The sequence below is a fragment of the Psammomys obesus genome, unplaced genomic scaffold (assembly GCF_907164565.1).
Source record: "Psammomys obesus unplaced genomic scaffold, mPsaObe1.curated_primary_1811, whole genome shotgun sequence".
Taxonomy (NCBI): Eukaryota; Metazoa; Chordata; class Mammalia; order Rodentia; family Muridae; genus Psammomys; species Psammomys obesus.
In genome coordinates, this window is record NW_026596125.1 from 696433 (window position 1) to 715425 (window position 18993).

Sequence of the window (18993 nt, forward strand, 5' to 3'; positions counted from 1 at the left end):
AGAGGAGATGCTTGAAGATGGTGGGAGAAGGAAGAAGGCTGCTGGTTCTTCCTGATGCTGTATTTGCTGTTTGCTGGCTAGCTGGACTGCTGGATACTGACCCAAGGAACTAAATATAACCTTTCTCTTCTACCTAATGTTAGGGGGTAGAGGGATAGGAAACTAAAAGAAATTAGAGTTAAAACGTAGTACCAGTATTATACCATTTGGGCAGGTCGAGATGTTAGGCAAGTACTCATTCATTCTCACCATACACCCTTCCAATCAAGCAGACCGACACCTCCTGGTTTACGAGCAAGTGTCTTAAAGGTTGGACTGAGTCAGCAGAAGAGCTATGACTCTCAGCACTTGGGCTGGCTTTATCACCATGAAACAAATAGCCTGTATGCAACTGAACAGGGTAATACCACACTGAAATGAAATGCTATATGTATACAACACAAGGTTAAAAAAATCCCCACAGGGGCTGGAGAAATGGCTGAGTGGTTAAGAGCACTGTCTGCTCTTCCAGAGGTTCTGAGTTCAATTCCCAGCAACCACATGGTGGCTCCCAACCATCTATACTGGGATCTGATGCCCTCTTCTGGCATGCAGCTGTACATGCAGATAGAGCACTCATATATGTAAAGTAAATAAATATATCTTTAAAACAGTTCTCACAGTTTCACTTTGAAAGAGCAGAGACCCTGGAAGGGGAAAGGAGAAGGGTAAGAGGGGCCTGGAAACATGGTGTCAAATCACGACCAAAGGGGAGACACATTAAAAACACTGCCCGTGGCTGACAACTGCTACAGCACATTTTGGGTGGTAGTGTTTTTTGGTTTTGTGTGTTTACATGTACATGTATGTGCAGGCTCACACGAGTGTCTAGGTATATACACAATCATGTACGTGCAGAAGGCAGAGTACAACCTCAGGTGTCATTTCTCAGTTACCATCTCCTATTTTTTTTTTTTTTACTTTTAAAAGACAAAGAGTTTCACTAGCCCGGAACTTACCAATTGGGCTAGACCGATCAGCACCAAGCTGTTTCTGCCTCCTTAGCTCTCAGATTACAAACCTACACTTGGCTTTTCCTTCCTTTCTTTTTCTTTCTTTCCTTCCTTTTTAATGTCTGGTGGGTGCTCGTGCTTGCTAGACCAGTGCTTTGCCCACTGAGCCACTTCCTCAGCCATTTTTGGCTTTAAATCGCTGCTTTCCCTATACAGGATGCCCACATCACTCCAAATCTTTAGGACAATCCTGTTCTGTGTAAAACCCCTCTGGGGATTGAGGGAATCAGTGTGCAATGCTAACACATGAGCAGCAGTAAGTGGCCAGCCTGCAAGGCTCAGCCAGTGCCCACAGCTCCAGGATTCCAGGCTGGGTTCTTCCCAGAAGGTGACAGGTGTGATGTGGATTGAGGAGCTGTTCAGTTTCAGGTAACTGTGTGGGAAAGACTGTCACATCAGGAGACATTTTCCAGAGGCCTTCACACTCTGTAATTCTGCCTATTACTCTTCCTCCAGTCTTCTAATCCCACCATCAGGATCTTTAACATAGGATACTGCTCTAAGATGGCAAAGGTGCTTAACATTGAGCCTGAGTTTGATCCCCAGGATTCAAGTGATGGAACAGAAAATCAACTCTCACAAATTGTCCTCTGAGCTCAGCATACGTTTCCTTTTTAAAGGAAATGATTGAAGACTTCTCATTAAGACAGTTACAACACAGTAACAAACAGGTATTGTCAAGGGTCAGACATTTTAGCTCCTTCATACTCCGTGGGTGGCAACATCAAATAGCCCAACAGCTTCAGAAAACACTACGGTGGTTGTGAATACCAAGTTACCACATGAATCTCCTCCCACTCTTCCTTACCTCTCATTTTTAATTGTAGAGTTGGGGATTGGATCTAGGGCCTTGCTCTTGCTAGGTGAGCATTCTGTCATGAAGCCCAACAATTATACTCTTAGGTGAAAAAAAAAAAAAAAAAAAAGAAAGCAAACGAAAACCACCCATACAAAAGTAGACTCCCAGCAGCATTATTAATAACAGGACAGATGCCCGCCAACTGATGATTAAAAAGTAAAATGTGGTATGTGGAATAGTATTTGGCAATAAAAAGAAACAGATCAGGCTGGAAACATGGCTCAGTGATTAAGAGCACTGTCTGCTCTTCCAAGGGACCCAGGTTCAACTCCCAACACCCACATGGCAGCTCACAACTGTCTGTAAGCAGTTCCAGGTGGTTTGACACCCTTATGCCAATGCATATAAAATAAAACAATTAAAAAGAAACAGATCATTGGTGCACACTAATGTAGATGAATCTTGAACACATTCTACTAAGTGAAAAAAGCCAGTGACAAAGGAGCACATAGTTTATCATTCCATTCATAGAAAATCTCTAATAGGGAAACAGTTGGAGACAGAAAACATACTGGAGGTTGTCCATGGCTGGGGATTTGGATGCAAGCAGGCAGTGACTGCTAATAGGTGTGAGGTTTCTTGTCAGGATGAGGAAAATAACTTAGAATTGTTTATGGAGATGGTTGTACAAGTATATGAATACTCCAAAGATTACTGAATTGAAAACTTTAAATAGTTGAATTATGTGGTATTTCCTTGAAGCTGTTTTTCTTTTTTTTAAAGAAACCATGAAAGTATCTGAAAATATCATTTCTGCATTCAAACTGCATTTTGTAGAAATGCCCACCCAAGTCACAGAAAACCTTCAGCTCACATGGTCCAGGAAGTAACTGTCTATTGTGAAAAATGATCAGAAGAAAAACCACGTGCTCACATGCGGGAACAAAAGTAAAGGGCGTTGCTATGTACCTTCTACATCTGAAAGGACAATCAAGAGGTCAGTTTTCATCTCCACGGCCAGACGGGCAGCCAGGCTGTCATTATCCTTAACACTAATAACCTACAAGGCAGGAAAAAAAGGAGTGAGTTGGCTATGAAGTCCGAAAAGAGATTCCCAGAAGCACCCAGGTAGGCTCTGGCAGGCAAAACCAATGCTCCAAAATATGCAAATGAGAGCTCAGGCCCCGCTGCCTGCACAATGCAAAGGCTTCCCTCTGCACATGCATGCCGAACTCTTCAAGCCATGCTCACGGCACCATCCACGCCACGGTAGCACCTCATCCACTGAAGAAGGAAGCTCCCTCAGGTCAGAGGGTCCTCTGCAGCCAAGGCTCTGCAATGCCAGGTCTCGCGCTTTCTCCTCTTGCTCATGCCAAACGTCCAGTGTTAGTACATGCAGCCCAGCAGTGTTAGTCAGGGTCTCCAGCATGCTCAACTCTTAGGACTACTGTACCCACATTTACCCCCTGGAGATCACTGTTGGGCTCAGCTGGGGGGACAACAGCGTCATTCGTGTTCACGATGGGGACGATGTTCATCCGAAGCAGCTCGTGGAGCGTGCCGTTGAGATTCCTGCGCTTCTGCTCATCGTGGAAATCCAAATTGGTCACCAGAATCTGAGGAGATTAAGCAGAAGATGCAGGGGGTGGGAGGAATGATGAACTCTCTAGGAATGGCATGAAAAGATGCTGAGCATTGGAGAGACAGGCTTTAGACTTCTAGAAAACACACCTTTGGCTACTGATCCAATTTCTTCTTCTATTTTCCTTTTTTAATTAAAAAAATTAGGTTTTTTTTGTAGTGCTAGAGCGTGAACCTAGGGTCTGGCATATCTAGCCAGCATGCTCCCACTGAATTACATTTCTAATATGCTTAGCAAATTGTCTGAGAGACCCTTAAATTACAATTGTCTGGAAGATTTTACAAAATTGGGAAACCGATGCACCCACTTTAAAGGGATCCGTGACTGTAAAAAATATCTGTAAAAAATATTTCCGTACTTTGAATCTGACTCAGGGGCTGGCCATAGTAGGCACCTATGTGCTAGGTGAGTGAGCAAATGGCTTACCAGTCTTCAAGAGTGCCTTAGACAAACTGGAACAGGGCTAGGCTGTCCCTAGTTTTGCTCCAGTGCAGGGCCCTATCGGAGTTAAGGATACTATGTTTGAGTGTGGGAATAGGGATGAGCATAAAGAAAGGCTAGAGAGAACATAGTTCAGGGGAAAAGAACCAGAATAAGGTGCTTATGGGTAGAGAGGTGGGGTGAAGGCTGTCAATGGATCTGTTTTTGTCCAAGAATATCAGGCAAAAGGTAACAGTAGAGAAAAGAGAATGAGAATGACAGCGAGAAACTAAGTGATAGAAAACTCTGGAAAAAGCCAAAAAACAAAAATGTTTTCCTGCAATCCCTGACGAAGGGAAGGTGGAGGAGGTGCTACAAAAGGCAGCAGTTAAGGCCTGTCTGCAACCAGGGTCTGGCCGGGAGACCCAAGAACGCTGCAACAGGGCAGATGCCTCACTGCTCATAAAACACAGGTAATGGAGGCAAAGCAGAAGTGTGGCCAAGGGAAAGAACCCCTCACTCAACATGTGTTGCTGAGTCCCTCTGAAACAGGGATCCCCGTCCCAGCTACGGGAATGGAGAATAAGGATGGTCACGGTGGGATGGCGTGTGGCATGTGCTTGTAAGAAAACGTGACTCCTTTCTGGAAAGCTTTAGTTCTGCGGCCAAAGCTGGAGCCACTGGGTTTGGCATGCCTGTGTGAGGCTGCAGATAGAAGCATATGGGTACAGAAGGGGTATGGGAGGGGTGAGCAGGAGGGCTAAAGGTCCAGGGAAACACCTGTCACTACAACAGCTTCACAAACAAGGGCTGCTTCGGCTGTAGCTAGGAAGGCAAGGACACAGGGGTAGGGGTGAGGGGTGAGGAGTGGGGTTCCAGGCAGGGAAGCTGGTGCCTGGGCAAAGGAAATCAAAGGAAATTGGCTGGCTGAGATGACAAATCAGACTCATTTCTATGAAGGAAACACAAGCTGCTGCACTTGGGTAAGTCTTTACCCTGAGGCCCACGAGGTAGTCTCAAACCCACTGATAACAGTCTTCTACACAGGATTCCTGGAGAAAATATAAGGAACCAAAGGGGAAGGTGCAAAGAGCACGTGTGATAAGCCCCATGTGGAAGAGGGGCCCGGGTGGAAGAGGCCCAGGGACTGGAGCCACTTGGGAACAGGATGGGCAGAGCTTTAGCTCAACATCAACGCAAAAAGTGGCAGCGACTTCTAATGGGACTGTCACCACCAACAAAGCAAAACAGAACCTGTCCAAAAACATCAACTCTGAGGAAAAGTAAATAAATAAAACACAACAAAAGTGCGGTCGCTGGACCCACGTGTCCTCGCTTGGCTCCGGGCACTGAACAACTAACACTGTTGATGGACCGCAGAGAAGAGAGAGCGGATGGCACGTGTGACGGATATGGAGATTTCCATTGTATCTGCACTATGTCAGCAGCTCTCAACCCTCCTAATGCTGCAGCCCTTTAATACAGTTCCTCATGCCATGGTGACCATAAAACTATTTTTGTTGCTACTTCACAACTATAATTTTGATACAGTTATGAATTATAATGTCAATATTTTTGGGGACAGTGGCTTGCCAAGGGGATGGCGACCCATAGGTTGAGAACTGACACAATGACTGAAAACTAAGTCTGAGGTTACAGTCACAGGCCATAGGGGAAGAACTCCACCCCCTTCTGTTTTAGCACACTTGGGAACACTGATACAATATGAGAACTTGACTAGGGGTGGCAACTACAAAGATGACAGAGAACCAGAAAAAGCAATAGGAAATGAAGGCACAAACCCTGAGATATGACAGGACGTCACGGGGCATGCCTTTAATCCTAGCCCTTGGGAGACAGAGGCAGGCAGACCTCTGTGAGTTCTAGGATAGCCTGGTCAACAGAGTTCCAGGACAGCCAAGGGCTACGCAGTGAAACCATGTCTCCAAAAAGAAAACAAACAAACAAGCAACACCCCAAACCCGAGATACCTCCTGTGTAAAATAATAGCCACATAGCTATCAGGGTCAGAGGTACGAGAGAAGTTGACAAATAATAACTTTAGGCTTTATTTTTTTACCAGTTAGAGGACTGCGTTTTAGATGTTTTTATTTACTGCTTGGCTGCCCGGGTGATTAAAATCACAATTTTTTAAAAATTATAATTTTTATTTTTTATATTAATCACAGGTTATTTATTTTGTATCCCAGCCGTAGCCCCCTTCCTCATTCCATCCCAATCCCACCCTCCCTCCCCCTCCCTCATCTCCTCCCTGCCCCTTTCCAAGTCCACTGATAGGGGAAGTCTTCCTCCCCTTCCATCTGACCCTAGCTTATCAGGTATCTTCAGGACTGACTGCAATGTCCTCCTCTGTGTCCTAACAAGGCTGCTGGCTGCTCCTCCCTCCGGGGGGGGGGGGGCTAAAAATCACAATTTTTAAAAAATCAAGACATTTAGGTAAAGATGAACTAACGTAGAAAGAAGGCTCACAACATTTAGAGGTATGGACTCGACAGTAAGTCCCATGAGGATTGGAACTTCGTTTGGCTTACGCACCACAGAACCCCAATGCCAGGAGACTGCTTTGTGTACCACAAGAGCCCAATAAATATTCACTGGAGGAGTGTAATGCAAGCCACCCACCAGCATCCCTTCTTTCCCGTCAGCACTCAGTATTTACTATGATGGTGAGCAGCTGCTACACAAGAGAAGCAAGCTGCCAGAAGACAAACAAAGCAACAAAATCAACATCTAGATTCTCTGGTTTGGATGTATTTGCACTAGTAGCATTTTCTAGAGAGGCTGTGGTCACATATCAGATATTTACATCATGATTCACAACAGTATCAAAATTACAACTATGAAGTAGCAATGAAAATAATTTTATCGTTGGGGGGGTCACCACAGCATGTGGAACTGTATTAGAGGGTCGCAGGGTCAGGAAGGTTGAGAACCGCTGCTCTAGAGTTACTGCTGTAGTAACTCTTTGGGTTGAGGTACATTATGGACCAGAAGCTACCATAAATACTTTTCGTGTATTTTCTCCTTGAGCCTTTCCTAAAATCCTCTGACGTGGGCACACGAGGAAACCCAGGCAGAGACTTATAGTCTGCATACTTGCACCTGGCTGCCAGGCCTTGATTATAGGCTTCTTACTCCGCAAGAACCACCCTCACCGGTCCCACACCCCCAGGGAGGCCCAGTCTCTCACCTGGGCGGCGCAGATGCTGTACTGTGTAAACATGGCCTCGTACAAGGCCATCAGGCCACTCTGTCCGGCAGCTGCGCAGGCTCGGGCCTCTAGGACTGGAATTGCCTGCAATACACCAATCAGACACAGTGTGGCTAGAAAGGAGGGAAGACCCGAAGACTCCACTGACAGGGCCGGGAAGCCGTGCTCACCATCTCCTTCAGCTGGTTCTGCCCCGAGTGCAGGGCTTGCCGCACACTCTGAGACAGGAGGATCTCATGGCGCAGGCGCTGCTTGCCAAAGGCTACCGCTCCACTGGTCACCAGCATCATCTCTCGGCCCTGATTCTGCAGCACTGAGACCTAGCACGGAAAAGGAAAATGCACAAGTCACGGTCCTCACAGGAGACCAAAGTAGGGCAGACATGAGTGGATTCCAATCCTTCCCTAGAGGACGGTGCTCAGCCGGCTCTGGAAGAACTGCTTGGACTGTTCAGTAGAAACATAGGAAGATTCTTACACCACCTCAAATGCCTACTAGGTGGCAGGCAGAAATAAGATGTTTTAGAAGGTGATTTAGCGTGTAGTCAGGTTTGGAATCGTAGGGCTTGGGGACATTTCCCATCTACAGTGCAGAAAGCAGCCTGGGGATACACAGGATTCCAGTGGGTCACCAGCAGGGCAGGTGCTGACCCTATTCCAGTCTGCCCAGGACTAGCTGTGTTACCAGGCCCCTTGTGTTACCTTAGACAGATCCACATGGAAAAAACCCAAAGCAACAGAGTCAGTGTTCCTAACTGTCTCCCCTGATGACTGCGCCCTGTGACCTTCAGGAGTGCACACTGGCTGCTAAGAACTGTAATCTGAAACAGTCAATTCTGTAGACCAGGCTGGCCCCTAACGCAGAGATCCACCTACCTCTGCCTCCCAAATGCTGGGAGTAAAGGTGTGAGCCCCCACTGCCCGGCTTAAAACAGTCAATTCTTATCTTAGACATTTTCAGTATCGGACTGGACAGACTGTTCAGGGGTTAAGGGCACACAGTGCTCTTGCAGAGGACCTGAGTTCAGTTCTCAGCACCCATGGTGGGAGTTTCACAACCATCTGCCACTCTGACTCCGGGGTGACCCAATGCCTCTGGCCTCCATGGACACCTGCATGCATGTGGACACACCTGAACACACATAAAATTAAATAGTCATTTGTTTTTTTAAAGGACGCATTGGTCGTTTTATAAATCACACCTGGTCTCATTAAGTCCTCCAACAGGCAGCTATCGTCTCTAGTGACACCTTCACACGTCCACCATGGTTTAACGTCAATCCCAGACCACCTGCTTTACATACCCATCTCAGCAGCAATCATTAAAAACCAGGGAATTATGCATTGTAGGCACTTGCGAAATCATTATCACCCAAAATGGCTTCCTCTGTATCAAATAGCCAGTATTCACATGTCCACCCAGTTTGTTTTTTAGCTTGCTCAGACTGCAATACATCGTAAGCAGTTAATATATCTTTAGTGTCTTTTAATCCATACATGTTCCTCTCCACCATTTTGTTTTTCATGTTTCTGCTCAATGGAGCTTCTTTCCCTTCATGGTATCCTAGCCCTCATTTTTCTGGCTGTGTCCACGTACGGTACAGAGGCTTTTGTTGGGGGCTATGTGTCAAGAATCTTCTTTAGGTTGTAAGTACAAACCTGTTTTGTTGTTGTTATTATTTTTCTGTTTTGTTTTTTTTTCCTTTCAATTAAGTTGGCAACAATTGTTGATCATCACTGAGGTTCACTTTTCCATTAGGGTTTACAATAGGCCAATATTCTAGCTCAGATCAAACCCTGGTGGTCAAACCCAGGGTCACGGAGCTACATCTCCATCAATGAGTGTCTAGTGTTATCATCAACTCCCGGATTTAAACATATTTTACTGCATTGGAGCAGTTGCTTTACTCGTACTCAAACTTTTCTATCCACGACCATCGGGTGGCACTTGATGTTGCCCTCTGAACCTACCTAAAATGACTGGATGTCTCAGCTGAGACTGTGAACAGGGCCCCGGCCTGATTGCTGGGGCTCTCTAATCAGGTCCACGGAGGCAGAGGGTGAGCGGGTGACCAGATGAACTGGTTTGCCATTTCGTCACATTGCTCTATAGGGAACAGAGCCCCACCTGCTGCCATGACCCACTCTGCTTCTCAGCCCCCCTGAGGGTGTCATCGCTGCTCTCAAGCTTGCCTCTGTCAAGCTTGCCTCCTCCCAGGCCCACCTGCTCTCACACACATTATTCTTAACAAGTTGCTAGAGTGGCACCTTAATAAGTTGCTATAGTGACTGTTTTAGTGTAGCAGAATCTTCTGCCTTGGCAATTACCTGTTCAACAATAGACGCCAGGCGCCCAAGTGCCAGGCCACACTCATCTCCTCTGGTCACCACGGCACTGCCGAGTTTCACTACGATTCTCTTGGCATGCTTCAGCTCACTTCGGTGGGCAAAGGGCTTGCCATGGGCACGACTGAGGGGTACTGTGATGAAGGGGATGTTGCTCCAAGAACGAACATGTCTGACAGCTGAAGGCTGGACACGATCTATACATCCCAAGGTCAAAGGAAAAAAAAAAAAAAAAAAAAAAAAAGCAAAATACAAAACAAACAAAAAAACCAGAGAGACACAATATAACTTTTCAATGAAAAGTTTCAGGCACATTAACCAGCTTGGCTACCCAAAATAGGTGAGTAATGAATGCACTGTATCTCTAGCTTTAAATACCATTCCTTTGTTGTTTTGCCTTTGACTCAGGCTGGCCTCAGACTCACAATCTTCCTGCCTCAGCCCCCACAATGCTAGGATTACATGCTGGCCTCCATACCCAGTACACACAAATCTTAGGAAGACCATCTTATACAACTGTATTGAAGAGTCATTTCTTCTTCGTTATAGAGCTACTCTTTCAGGTGAGACTGTTTCAAGTGAAGGAAATGTAAAGAAGGTAGCCTGGCATTTTTACAATGGGCTTGCAGTCCAGCACCTGGCCTAGAGATGGTCACTGAGGCAACATCTGGGATAGGAGAGACGTAGCATGCTTAGTACTGTCTCATCCTCCTGAGGACATCCCGGGGACTACATGGGTGTGTTTGCGGTTGGGGCTGCCTGCCTTCTCCAGGCTAATCAATATATCTGCCGTACCCCAGTCTTTAGGGTATTATTCCGAGTTACATGAGTACCTACGTCTAGAATAAAAGTTGTATAGCTGATGATTTTGCTTGTGTGGCCTGACAAGAGAGAAGGGTGGTGGAATGACAGACTTATACTCTTGGAGGTCAGACCTGGATCATCAGTGGCTTTTACAGAGCCCTGAGCTCTGCCAAGTGTCACGTGACCCTTTGTCACCTGTCAGGACCAGGCCTGCTGGCTATTCGTCTCTCCTATCTATTGCAGGGCATTTCTTGTCTTGGGAATATGGGTGTGGCAGCCTGATAGGGTACCTCGGGGGCACAAACAGAAACTAGTGTGGCAGTCCCTGTGGTGAAACGGCAGAAACCAATTAGAACCCAGCAGCTGGGATCCACACCATCTCTATCAACAGAGGAGGATGGCCTGGCTTAGAGCCAGGTAGTCAAGGGTCGTTCTGCTTGCAGGTGACTGGGTCACAGCAGATTGGGGCTGACGGGGTTCAAGAGGAGGTCATAACTATCAGCAAGGTTCCAAGCAGATAAGAACTCAGTGAGTTCAATGGGCCATTCAAAGAAAGTTTCAAGGGATTCAGGCAGGGCTTGGGAGTTTCCTGTTGAACAAAACCATTTTATCTTCCTCACTTTGAATGACCCTACCATTCCTTTTCTGAGTTAGGGTCTCACGTAGCCCAGGCTAGCTTCAAACGTGCCAGGTCACCAGAGCTGGCTTTGAATTACTGATCTTCCTGCTTTTGCATTTTGAGTGCTGGGAATATAAGAGTATACGACATTACCTGGCTTGTAGGGGTATTTTTAAAAATATTCTATAGTTTCTTTTACCTTTGAGGACTATTACAATTAGACTTTAAATCCCCTCAATGGTCAGGTGGTGCAAACCTTGGTCACCAGCACAGAGAGTTGTTATTAGAGGTGACACAATCTTTAGGGGTAGGGCCTAAAGAAGAAGGTAAGGTGACCCTTGTCCCTCTTCTGTCATCCAGCTGCCACGAGGTAAGCAGTCTTCTTGGTCATGCACCTCTGACTGAGGTACTGCCTTCCCTCAGGCCAAAGGGAAACAAATCCTAACCCTGCCCTTGCGCGGCAGTGCCCACAGGCCACAGTGTGCATGCGCTGCAGTGCCTACACACCGGGGCCTCTGAAACCATGACCTCAGGTAATCCTTTCCTTACTTCTAGTTGATTTTTCTCCAGTACTTTGTCAACGGTGACAAAAGCAGACTGGCGCACGGACTGCAAAGGCTTTGATTAATTAGGGAAACCCAAAGCTTCTGGGTAGTTCTTCCTCAGCTTCTAAGAAATCTTTACCTTCTAGGCGCCAAAGAGAATCTGTTTCTCCAGAGGACATTCACAGGGTAGTGACAAGTATGTATGTGCACGCATGAGAGGGCTGTCCATATTCAGTGTGCTGTGGACTAGACACCAAAGAATGCAAAGCACTTTAGGGCTTCTCCTCAGAAAGGTTTAGTGACCAATGAGGCTGCCACAGACGATTCGAGAAGGGATCTTGATAGTGTCTCTCTCCCCAACCTTTAGCTTCCTTCCGTTTTTTCCTGAATACCTTGTGAGGTGGTTTAAATGGGAAATGTCCCTTATAGGCTATCGTATTTGAAGAGTTGGCCTCCACGTGGTTTGGGGCAGGTTTTGAAACCTTTAGGAGGTGCAGCTCTGCTGGAGGAATATGTCACTGGAGGTCGACTTTGAGGGCTTAGACCCTCGACCCACACTTCCTGCCCTCCTTCTCTGCTTCCTATTCGTGGATAAGATGTAATCATCCAGCTTCCTGCTGCTGCCAGCGAGCTGTGCTTCCCCTGCTATATCTTCCCCTGGGAACATAAGCCAAAATAAACCCTACTTCGTAGAAGTTGCTTTTGGTCCTAGTATCTCACCACAGCGGCAGCAAAGGAATAGACCCCATCATCTAGCCTTCTTATTTCTTGTCTGCTCTTTGGCTTTCCATGCCCAGTTGACCCAGGACTCTGTGACCCAAAAGAAATATGGACGCAAAAATGAGAAAAGTCAGAAGTGCCTCTTTTTATAAATGTGGACAAACAGTATCAACAATAAAAATACTGAATAACCAGTCAGGTGATACACATCGGCAATCTTAGTACTCAGGGGTGGGGTTAAGGAAAGAGAATCACGGGGTTAAGGAAAGAGAATCACGAGTTCAAGGCCAGCCTGGACTACACAGCAGGTCTGAGACCTGCCTGGGCTACCCAGTGAGATCCTTCCTGCCACTAAATAAATAGATATTTAGTAAGTAGTGGAACTGCATGCACCAATCACAGGCACCAGGGGACCATCCTGTGTAGATTTCCTCAGGCATTTATTTTTCACAGCAACAGGAAGTAGACTAACAATCATCATGATCATGGTTTTACAGGCTTTTTATGAAATAAAACTGATGAGTTATACTTTCATTATTATCCCTGTTTTATAAATAAGGAAGCTTAGGCTAGGACGAAACACCAATTTACCAATATTACCGGATTGAAAAAAAAATTATCACAGTGCTTTGCAGCTTCTCCCATCAACAGGTGAATAGCCTGCCTGAGGGTGGGAGGACACCTGCAAAACAGATGAACCAGCACCCCAGCAATCCAAGTCGGCCTGCAAGCCAGCAGACAGTAACACAGGCCCAAATCCCAACCCAAGAACAGTGGCCCTGATGGAGAGGTGTTGTGTTTGTTACTAAGCTAAGTCATTCCTGAGCAACAGAGCCAGTTGCCTGCCACAAAACAAAAACAAACAAACAAACAAACAACACCAAAACCAAAATAAAACCCCACAAAAGAAAAAAACAAAAACAAACAAAAGAATACCCATATGCTAAAAAGAGGAATTTTGACTTAACTCTCATACCTGTGTAAAAATGAACTCAAACTAGATCTTGAACTAAACGTAAAACTATAAAACTTAGGGAAAAATTAAACACACAGGAGAAAAATTTTAGGATCTATGGCAATATATACTGAGTTTGAACTTGGCTCTAACGTAAAATTCATAAAAACCAGTAAGTTTGATTGCATCAAAATAAAAAGCATTCCTCTGTGAAAGACCTATTAAAAGAATGAAATGACACATCAATAAAGTGGGAGGGAATGTTTGCAAACCACATATCTCACCAAGGATGAGAACCTAGAAGACAGAAGAATTCTCCAAGTTCGACAGGAGAAAATGAAATGTTCCAATTAAAAACGAACAAATTATAAAAGCAAAGGCTAGGAAAGGAATATGGCTCAGTGAGGAAGAGCACTCACTTGTATGAATATCTGAGGATCTGAGTTTGAATCCCCAGAACTCATGTAAAAATCTAGGCAAGGCTGTGTGCTCATGCTTACAATCCCAGCTTTGCACACCTCCAAGACTTTCCTGGCCAGCTGGCCTATCCTAAAGGGTGAGCTTTTGGTTTAGCGAGAGGCCTGTCTCACGGAATTAAGGCAGAAAGTGACAGAAGAGTATATTTGGTGTCCTCCCCTGTCCTCTGCATTTGCAAGGATGCACATATGCAACACACACACACACACACACAATACAAATATTTCACTAAAAAGAGTATTAAGCAAAGAAGCCACAAAAAGCTATTTAACATCATTAGTCACTGGTGACAATCAAGATAAAGCTACCATGTGATATCATTACATTACACCATGTATCAAAATGGTTAAAGTAAAAGAGTGATAGTATATCAGGGAAATGGAGTCATGTGCTGCCAGGGAAAGGATAAAGTGTTTTAGTTACTCTACAGAAGCAGCTGGGCAAGTCCTACTAAACTACACATGTAGGGCTGGAGAGATGGCTTGGCGGTTAAGAGCATTTACTGTTCTTTCAGTGGACCCAGGTTCAATTCCCAACCTCCACACCAAATGCTCACAACAGCCTGCCTGTAACTCCAGTTTCTGCATGTGTGTAGTTCAAAACTCATTCGGGAACACATACTTAAAGATAGATAAAAGTAAATAAACAAACCTTTTTTAAAAACCAACTAAACAAACAAGCAAACAAACAAAAAACCCCAACTAAACATGTTCCCAGTAAAAACTATCATGTGGTCCAACAACTGTGCTCTTGGGCATTTATCCTAGAGAAATGAAGAACTATGCTCATATAAAACTGCTACACGGGGCTGGGTGTTTATCCCAGCACACGAAAGGCAGAGGCAGGTGGATTTCTCTAAGTTCCAGTCCAACCTGGTCTACAAAGAGTCCAGGACAGCCGAGGCTAAACAGAGAAACCCTGTTTCAAAAAACAAACAAAAACTAAAACAAAACAAAACAAACAAACAAAAAACCCTCCTATATATGAATGTTCAAATTTAAAGTGTCTTTATTTATACCCTCTGTGCATACTCAAGAGGTCCAAGCCAAGACGTGGTTATTCAAGCTACGGAACATCTGTACCATTTTATGATGGCTCACTCTCACCATTAACTACAACTCAGATTTGGCTCTGGGAAAATCATGCTAAATTAATGAAAACAAGAGCAAAAACCAAAACCAAAAACAAAGCAAAGCATCCCAGAAAATCCAATTCACACACTACATGATTCCATTTACACAGCATCTTTCAAATGGAAAAAAAAAATTAAACATAGAAGAGATTAGTGGTGGCCAAAGGTTAGGGATACGTGAGAAAAGATAGTGATGAAAAATAAGCACGAACACAAACGGCTGGCAAGGGCTGGCAAGGGCTGGCAAGGGCTGGCAGCTTATCCTCACTGTATTCATGCTAGTCCCCTTCTGGAAACATTGTTTGAAACTGGGTAAAAGATAGATGGGATCTCTGGGTATTACAAGCGTGATGACCTCAAAATTAAACCCTTAATCACAGCAATAACAACAACAAAAAGAGTCAAACTTAACTTGTACTTATTTTGGGAGGAAGGAATGACCACATAAAAACCCACATTACTGACAAAAACAAAATGTGGAGCATCCCTCCAGCAGGTAGCCTCCTATATACTTGTCAAACTGCATCACCGCCCTCCCCCCTTAAAGCCTGGCCTGCGCTACACTGCGACCACCACACTTCCCACAGACTCATCAACGGTACATACGAGATCTGGGCACAGCTATGGACTGGACCCAAGGCAGAAGACGTTGGTTGAAGGGCTGGAACCCAGAGCGGTGCATGTGTCTCAGCATGTTGGGATGTGGTCACAAATCCAAACACCTGTGGGAAGAAATTTTTTAAAGGCGAGGTCATGAAAAATGCCAGACAACTCATTACATGCTCCTCTGCGTCTTCTCTGAAAGTAAAACTGTGAGCCTCTTGGTTTAAAGTTTGCTACATTAGAGAAATGACCTCCTCAGTGTTACAGGAACAGAAAAGACAAAGATCAAAGGGCTTCCTTCATCCTTCTTTCTCTCTCTCTCTAAGATCTGCTTTACTTTTTATACACCAAACAGTAATTAGATGCAGTGAATATTTTGAATGATATAATACCTTTAAGATACAATGCTTATATATCGGTATTAAATATTACCTGTCCTGCAAAGGCCTCTCTAACAGACTAACAAGTCCAACCTCTAGAGCAGCCTGCTACCATTTCCCACCTGAATGAGGAGGCTCACATAACTGAAATGTCAGTTTGATTCTTGCCAGCACAAGAGAGGAAAAGCCAGGGGTGGCCGCCAAGTCTTCCGTCCAGCTGCCACAGGAATCTAAGGTGTCTGCATCTCTGGAGGGCAGGGAGATAATCCTTACTAATGGCTAGCATTTTACTCTACTGTTGTATGTATTACCGAGGATATGGTAGTTAGGAAAGCTTTCTCATCCTGGGTCTCACCTAAGGTTTTAGACAAAGAATATTACAGACATATAAACATGTACATACAAAAACACAGCAGGGGACTCCTTCCTGAAAGCACACAGACAAGACATTCATTATTGAGTTCTCATGCTATAAGGTCACTCATTGCTGTTTCACAAGATGAGGAATATAACTGCATTTCCTTTGGTGGTGGCCTCCCTTTAACTTGCGCTCCACAGACTGGTAGATGGATTCCAGATCCTTTGTGTGTGTGTTATGTGTGCGGTGATGGTCAGGGCTACCTGCAAATGTGGAGGTCAGAGTTCAATCAGATGTTTTTCTCTATCTCTGTCCATGGTATCTTCTGAGACCAAGTCTCTCACTGAACCTGGCGCTTGCTGGCGAGGCTGGACCGGTTGGCTAGTGAGCTTGTACCTGCTTGTCCCCTTCCCCCCAGCTCTGGGGTTACAGAGGCACACCACCACACCTACATTTTACATGGGTGCTGGAGATCTGAACTCTGGTCTTCACGCTTACAAAGCAAGTGCTTTACCCATCGAACCGCTTCCCAAACCTCTTCTTCTGTGTGCCTCAAAATAAATCAGCTTTTAGCTTCACAACAAAGAAAAGCAAGAAGAGGGCTATACCATCCTACGAGTACCGTGCTCAAAACTACAGAAGTGGAGAGAGAAAGGATGGGATAGGACAGCCCTGCAAGAAAACATGTGGCAGCAAGGAGATCACCCAACGTGCTGAGTGATGGCTCTGCTGACTTCCGTTCTGCACAACACTGAAGTACGTTGTGGGCCAATGGTCTATGTTCAACGTTTAAATAAAATCCCTTCAATAAAGGCCACTCCACAATTATTTAAACACATCCTGCAAAGTACCTATAAAGAGCCAATAGCGACATAATTCTAGTTGTGCCCCCTTTGCACAGTTGTTCCCAGCAACTTGAGCCTTCAAGTTGGACATATCCTCCAGATGAGCTAGTTCATGTATTTGTTGCTCTCCTCAAATGGGCTACCAGCTTCCCTTTGACATGGTACAGGATGGAGAACACAAGTTTGGATTGGCTAGATTTAGGTGTTAGCTCTGTTCTTGACGGGGTGTGCTCACCTTTTGGAGGTTTACTTAAACTTTGTAAGCCTCAATTTCCTCATCTTTAAACAAGGGGTAATAGGTTAATACAGCATGAGATCACTGTGAGAGACAATGCATGGAAAGCGTCCGGGGACACAGATAAGGCTGCTATCTGTCTCCCCCTCCCGCCCCCCGCTGTCTTTTAAAAGGCACCGACAAGCCTTAACCTTTCCACTTCTTACTTCCTTTACTGACACAAAAAGGTCAAAGAGCCACTGATGGACAGCTGAACATGGTGGCATACACCTGCAATCCCAGCCCTTGGGGGAGGCAGGGGCAAAAGGATCACAAACCCAAAATCATTCTCAGCACACAGCCAGTTCTAGGCCAGCCTGAGCTACATAAGACCCTTCTGACCCGATCAGATACATATTTCTAGACTGTTTACCCCTCTCTTGTCTAAGTACAGAAAGCTGAGTGTTGGAGACCCGTTAAGTTTCTCAGTCTTCCAACTTGTACCGCTTGAATCTGTCCCCAGGTGGTAGTCCATTCTTTCACTGCAAAGGACTGTTCAACCTGCCAGTTTATGGTGACAGCAAAACCAGACAAGTGACACGAAAACCCAAAGGGTATGTGTGTGTCGAGAGAGAAGTTCTTATATTTTAACTCAGAACCCCTCTCAAGTGCCTAAACACATCTACACTGAAAGCTCTTATCTCACTTAGAGAGGTGAACTTCAGTCTCAACAAACCACCCCAAAAAACACATGCTGAGTTCATGGTTCACTACTTAACAAAAAGACAAAAGCCCAAAGATAAATGTCTGTGCTTTAGAGGGTGGGGAGATAATGCTGGGGCGAGACGTGCACCCCTGACTGTGCCAGGAGAGAATTATTAGACGCGGGAGCTCTGGGGGTAACCTTGGCTGCTGGGAAGATCCCCTATGCACAGGCTCCATATGCCAGGGTGCTGCAAGCCACAGAGAACTCCAGACACAGGCCCCGGGGGTGCGCCGGCGACACATAGCACACCAGGTGTTTCACTACTGGCAGCGCAGGGACCCTGGAAGCCGGTTCCAGACTTGGGTGGGAAGAGGCTGCAGGGTCTTCTGGCCTCCACCAGGTCGCATACCCAAAAGATCGCCAGGGACCTCTCTCATGCCCCGCACAGGGAGCTGTGCGCGGGCATCTCAGGGTACCTGGGCACCCCGAGCCACAGCCACCCGCGGCCGGCTCCCACGTCCCCACCCCTCTGGGCTAGCGGCAGCGCCCCGATTCTTCCCCCGCCCCCCGCGCGCACCCTCGCCCGGTGCGGCCCGGTCGCCTACCTGCCTGGCCGCCGACCCCAGCCCCGGCCCACTCTCCGCTCCCGCCGCCCTCTTCTCCGCCTTTTCTTCCGTCTACGTCCCCGATCTCCGGCGTTGCGTCAGCTGCGTTAGAATGGACTCCCGCAGCGCCGCTGACGTTGGGCGACGGGTCCGACCCGAGCTACGCCGCGGCAACGGCGCAGGCGCCTCTGAGAATCGCGCCCTCGCTCCACGTGGCGGGCCCCCTCCCGCGCCAAGCTCCGCGCCCTTAGAGTATAGGGGCGGGGCTCCGGGCACCCAGACAGCAGCCGCCGCAGACAGCTTCCCAGAGAGGTAGAGAAGAGGGCTGGCTCCCACCTGCTGATGGATTTCATAAGGCGAGTTTGACGCTTAATCGTGTGTCTGTCAAGCTCACCGAAGAGCTAGATTGGATCAACTAAGAACCTCCACCTCACTCCCGAAAAAAAAAAAAACAAAAACAAAAAACCGGCTGTAGAAAAAAATTTGCCTTCATGATAAAATGAGTTGGTACCTAGTTATCTGAAAAGAACAGCCCAAGCA

The 18993-nt window shown here is 46.2% G+C and overlaps 1 protein-coding gene across 2 annotated transcripts in view; it reads right to left on the bottom strand.

Annotated features, from left to right (window-relative positions):
* Aldh18a1 (aldehyde dehydrogenase 18 family member A1) overlaps window positions 1–18553 on the bottom strand; it is a 34632-nt gene extending 16079 nt beyond the window's left edge. The window contains exons 1-7 of one of the 2 annotated variants that reach the window (XM_055591524.1): window positions 18454–18553; window positions 15349–15464; window positions 9473–9687; window positions 7316–7465; window positions 7125–7229; window positions 3315–3467; window positions 2821–2911 (exon numbers count right to left, since the gene is read on the bottom strand). In XM_055591524.1, coding sequence (XP_055447499.1) covers window positions 2821–2911; window positions 3315–3467; window positions 7125–7229; window positions 7316–7465; window positions 9473–9687; window positions 15349–15436 — 802 coding nt within the window. In that variant the 5' untranslated portion in view covers window positions 15437–15464; window positions 18454–18553. Of the gene's footprint in view, window positions 1–2820; window positions 2912–3308; window positions 3468–7124; window positions 7230–7315; window positions 7466–9472; window positions 9688–15348; window positions 15465–18453 lie in introns of both variants that reach the window. The other variant, XM_055591523.1, reaches the window with a different exon arrangement.
* Between the last annotated feature and the right edge of the window lie 440 nt (window positions 18554–18993).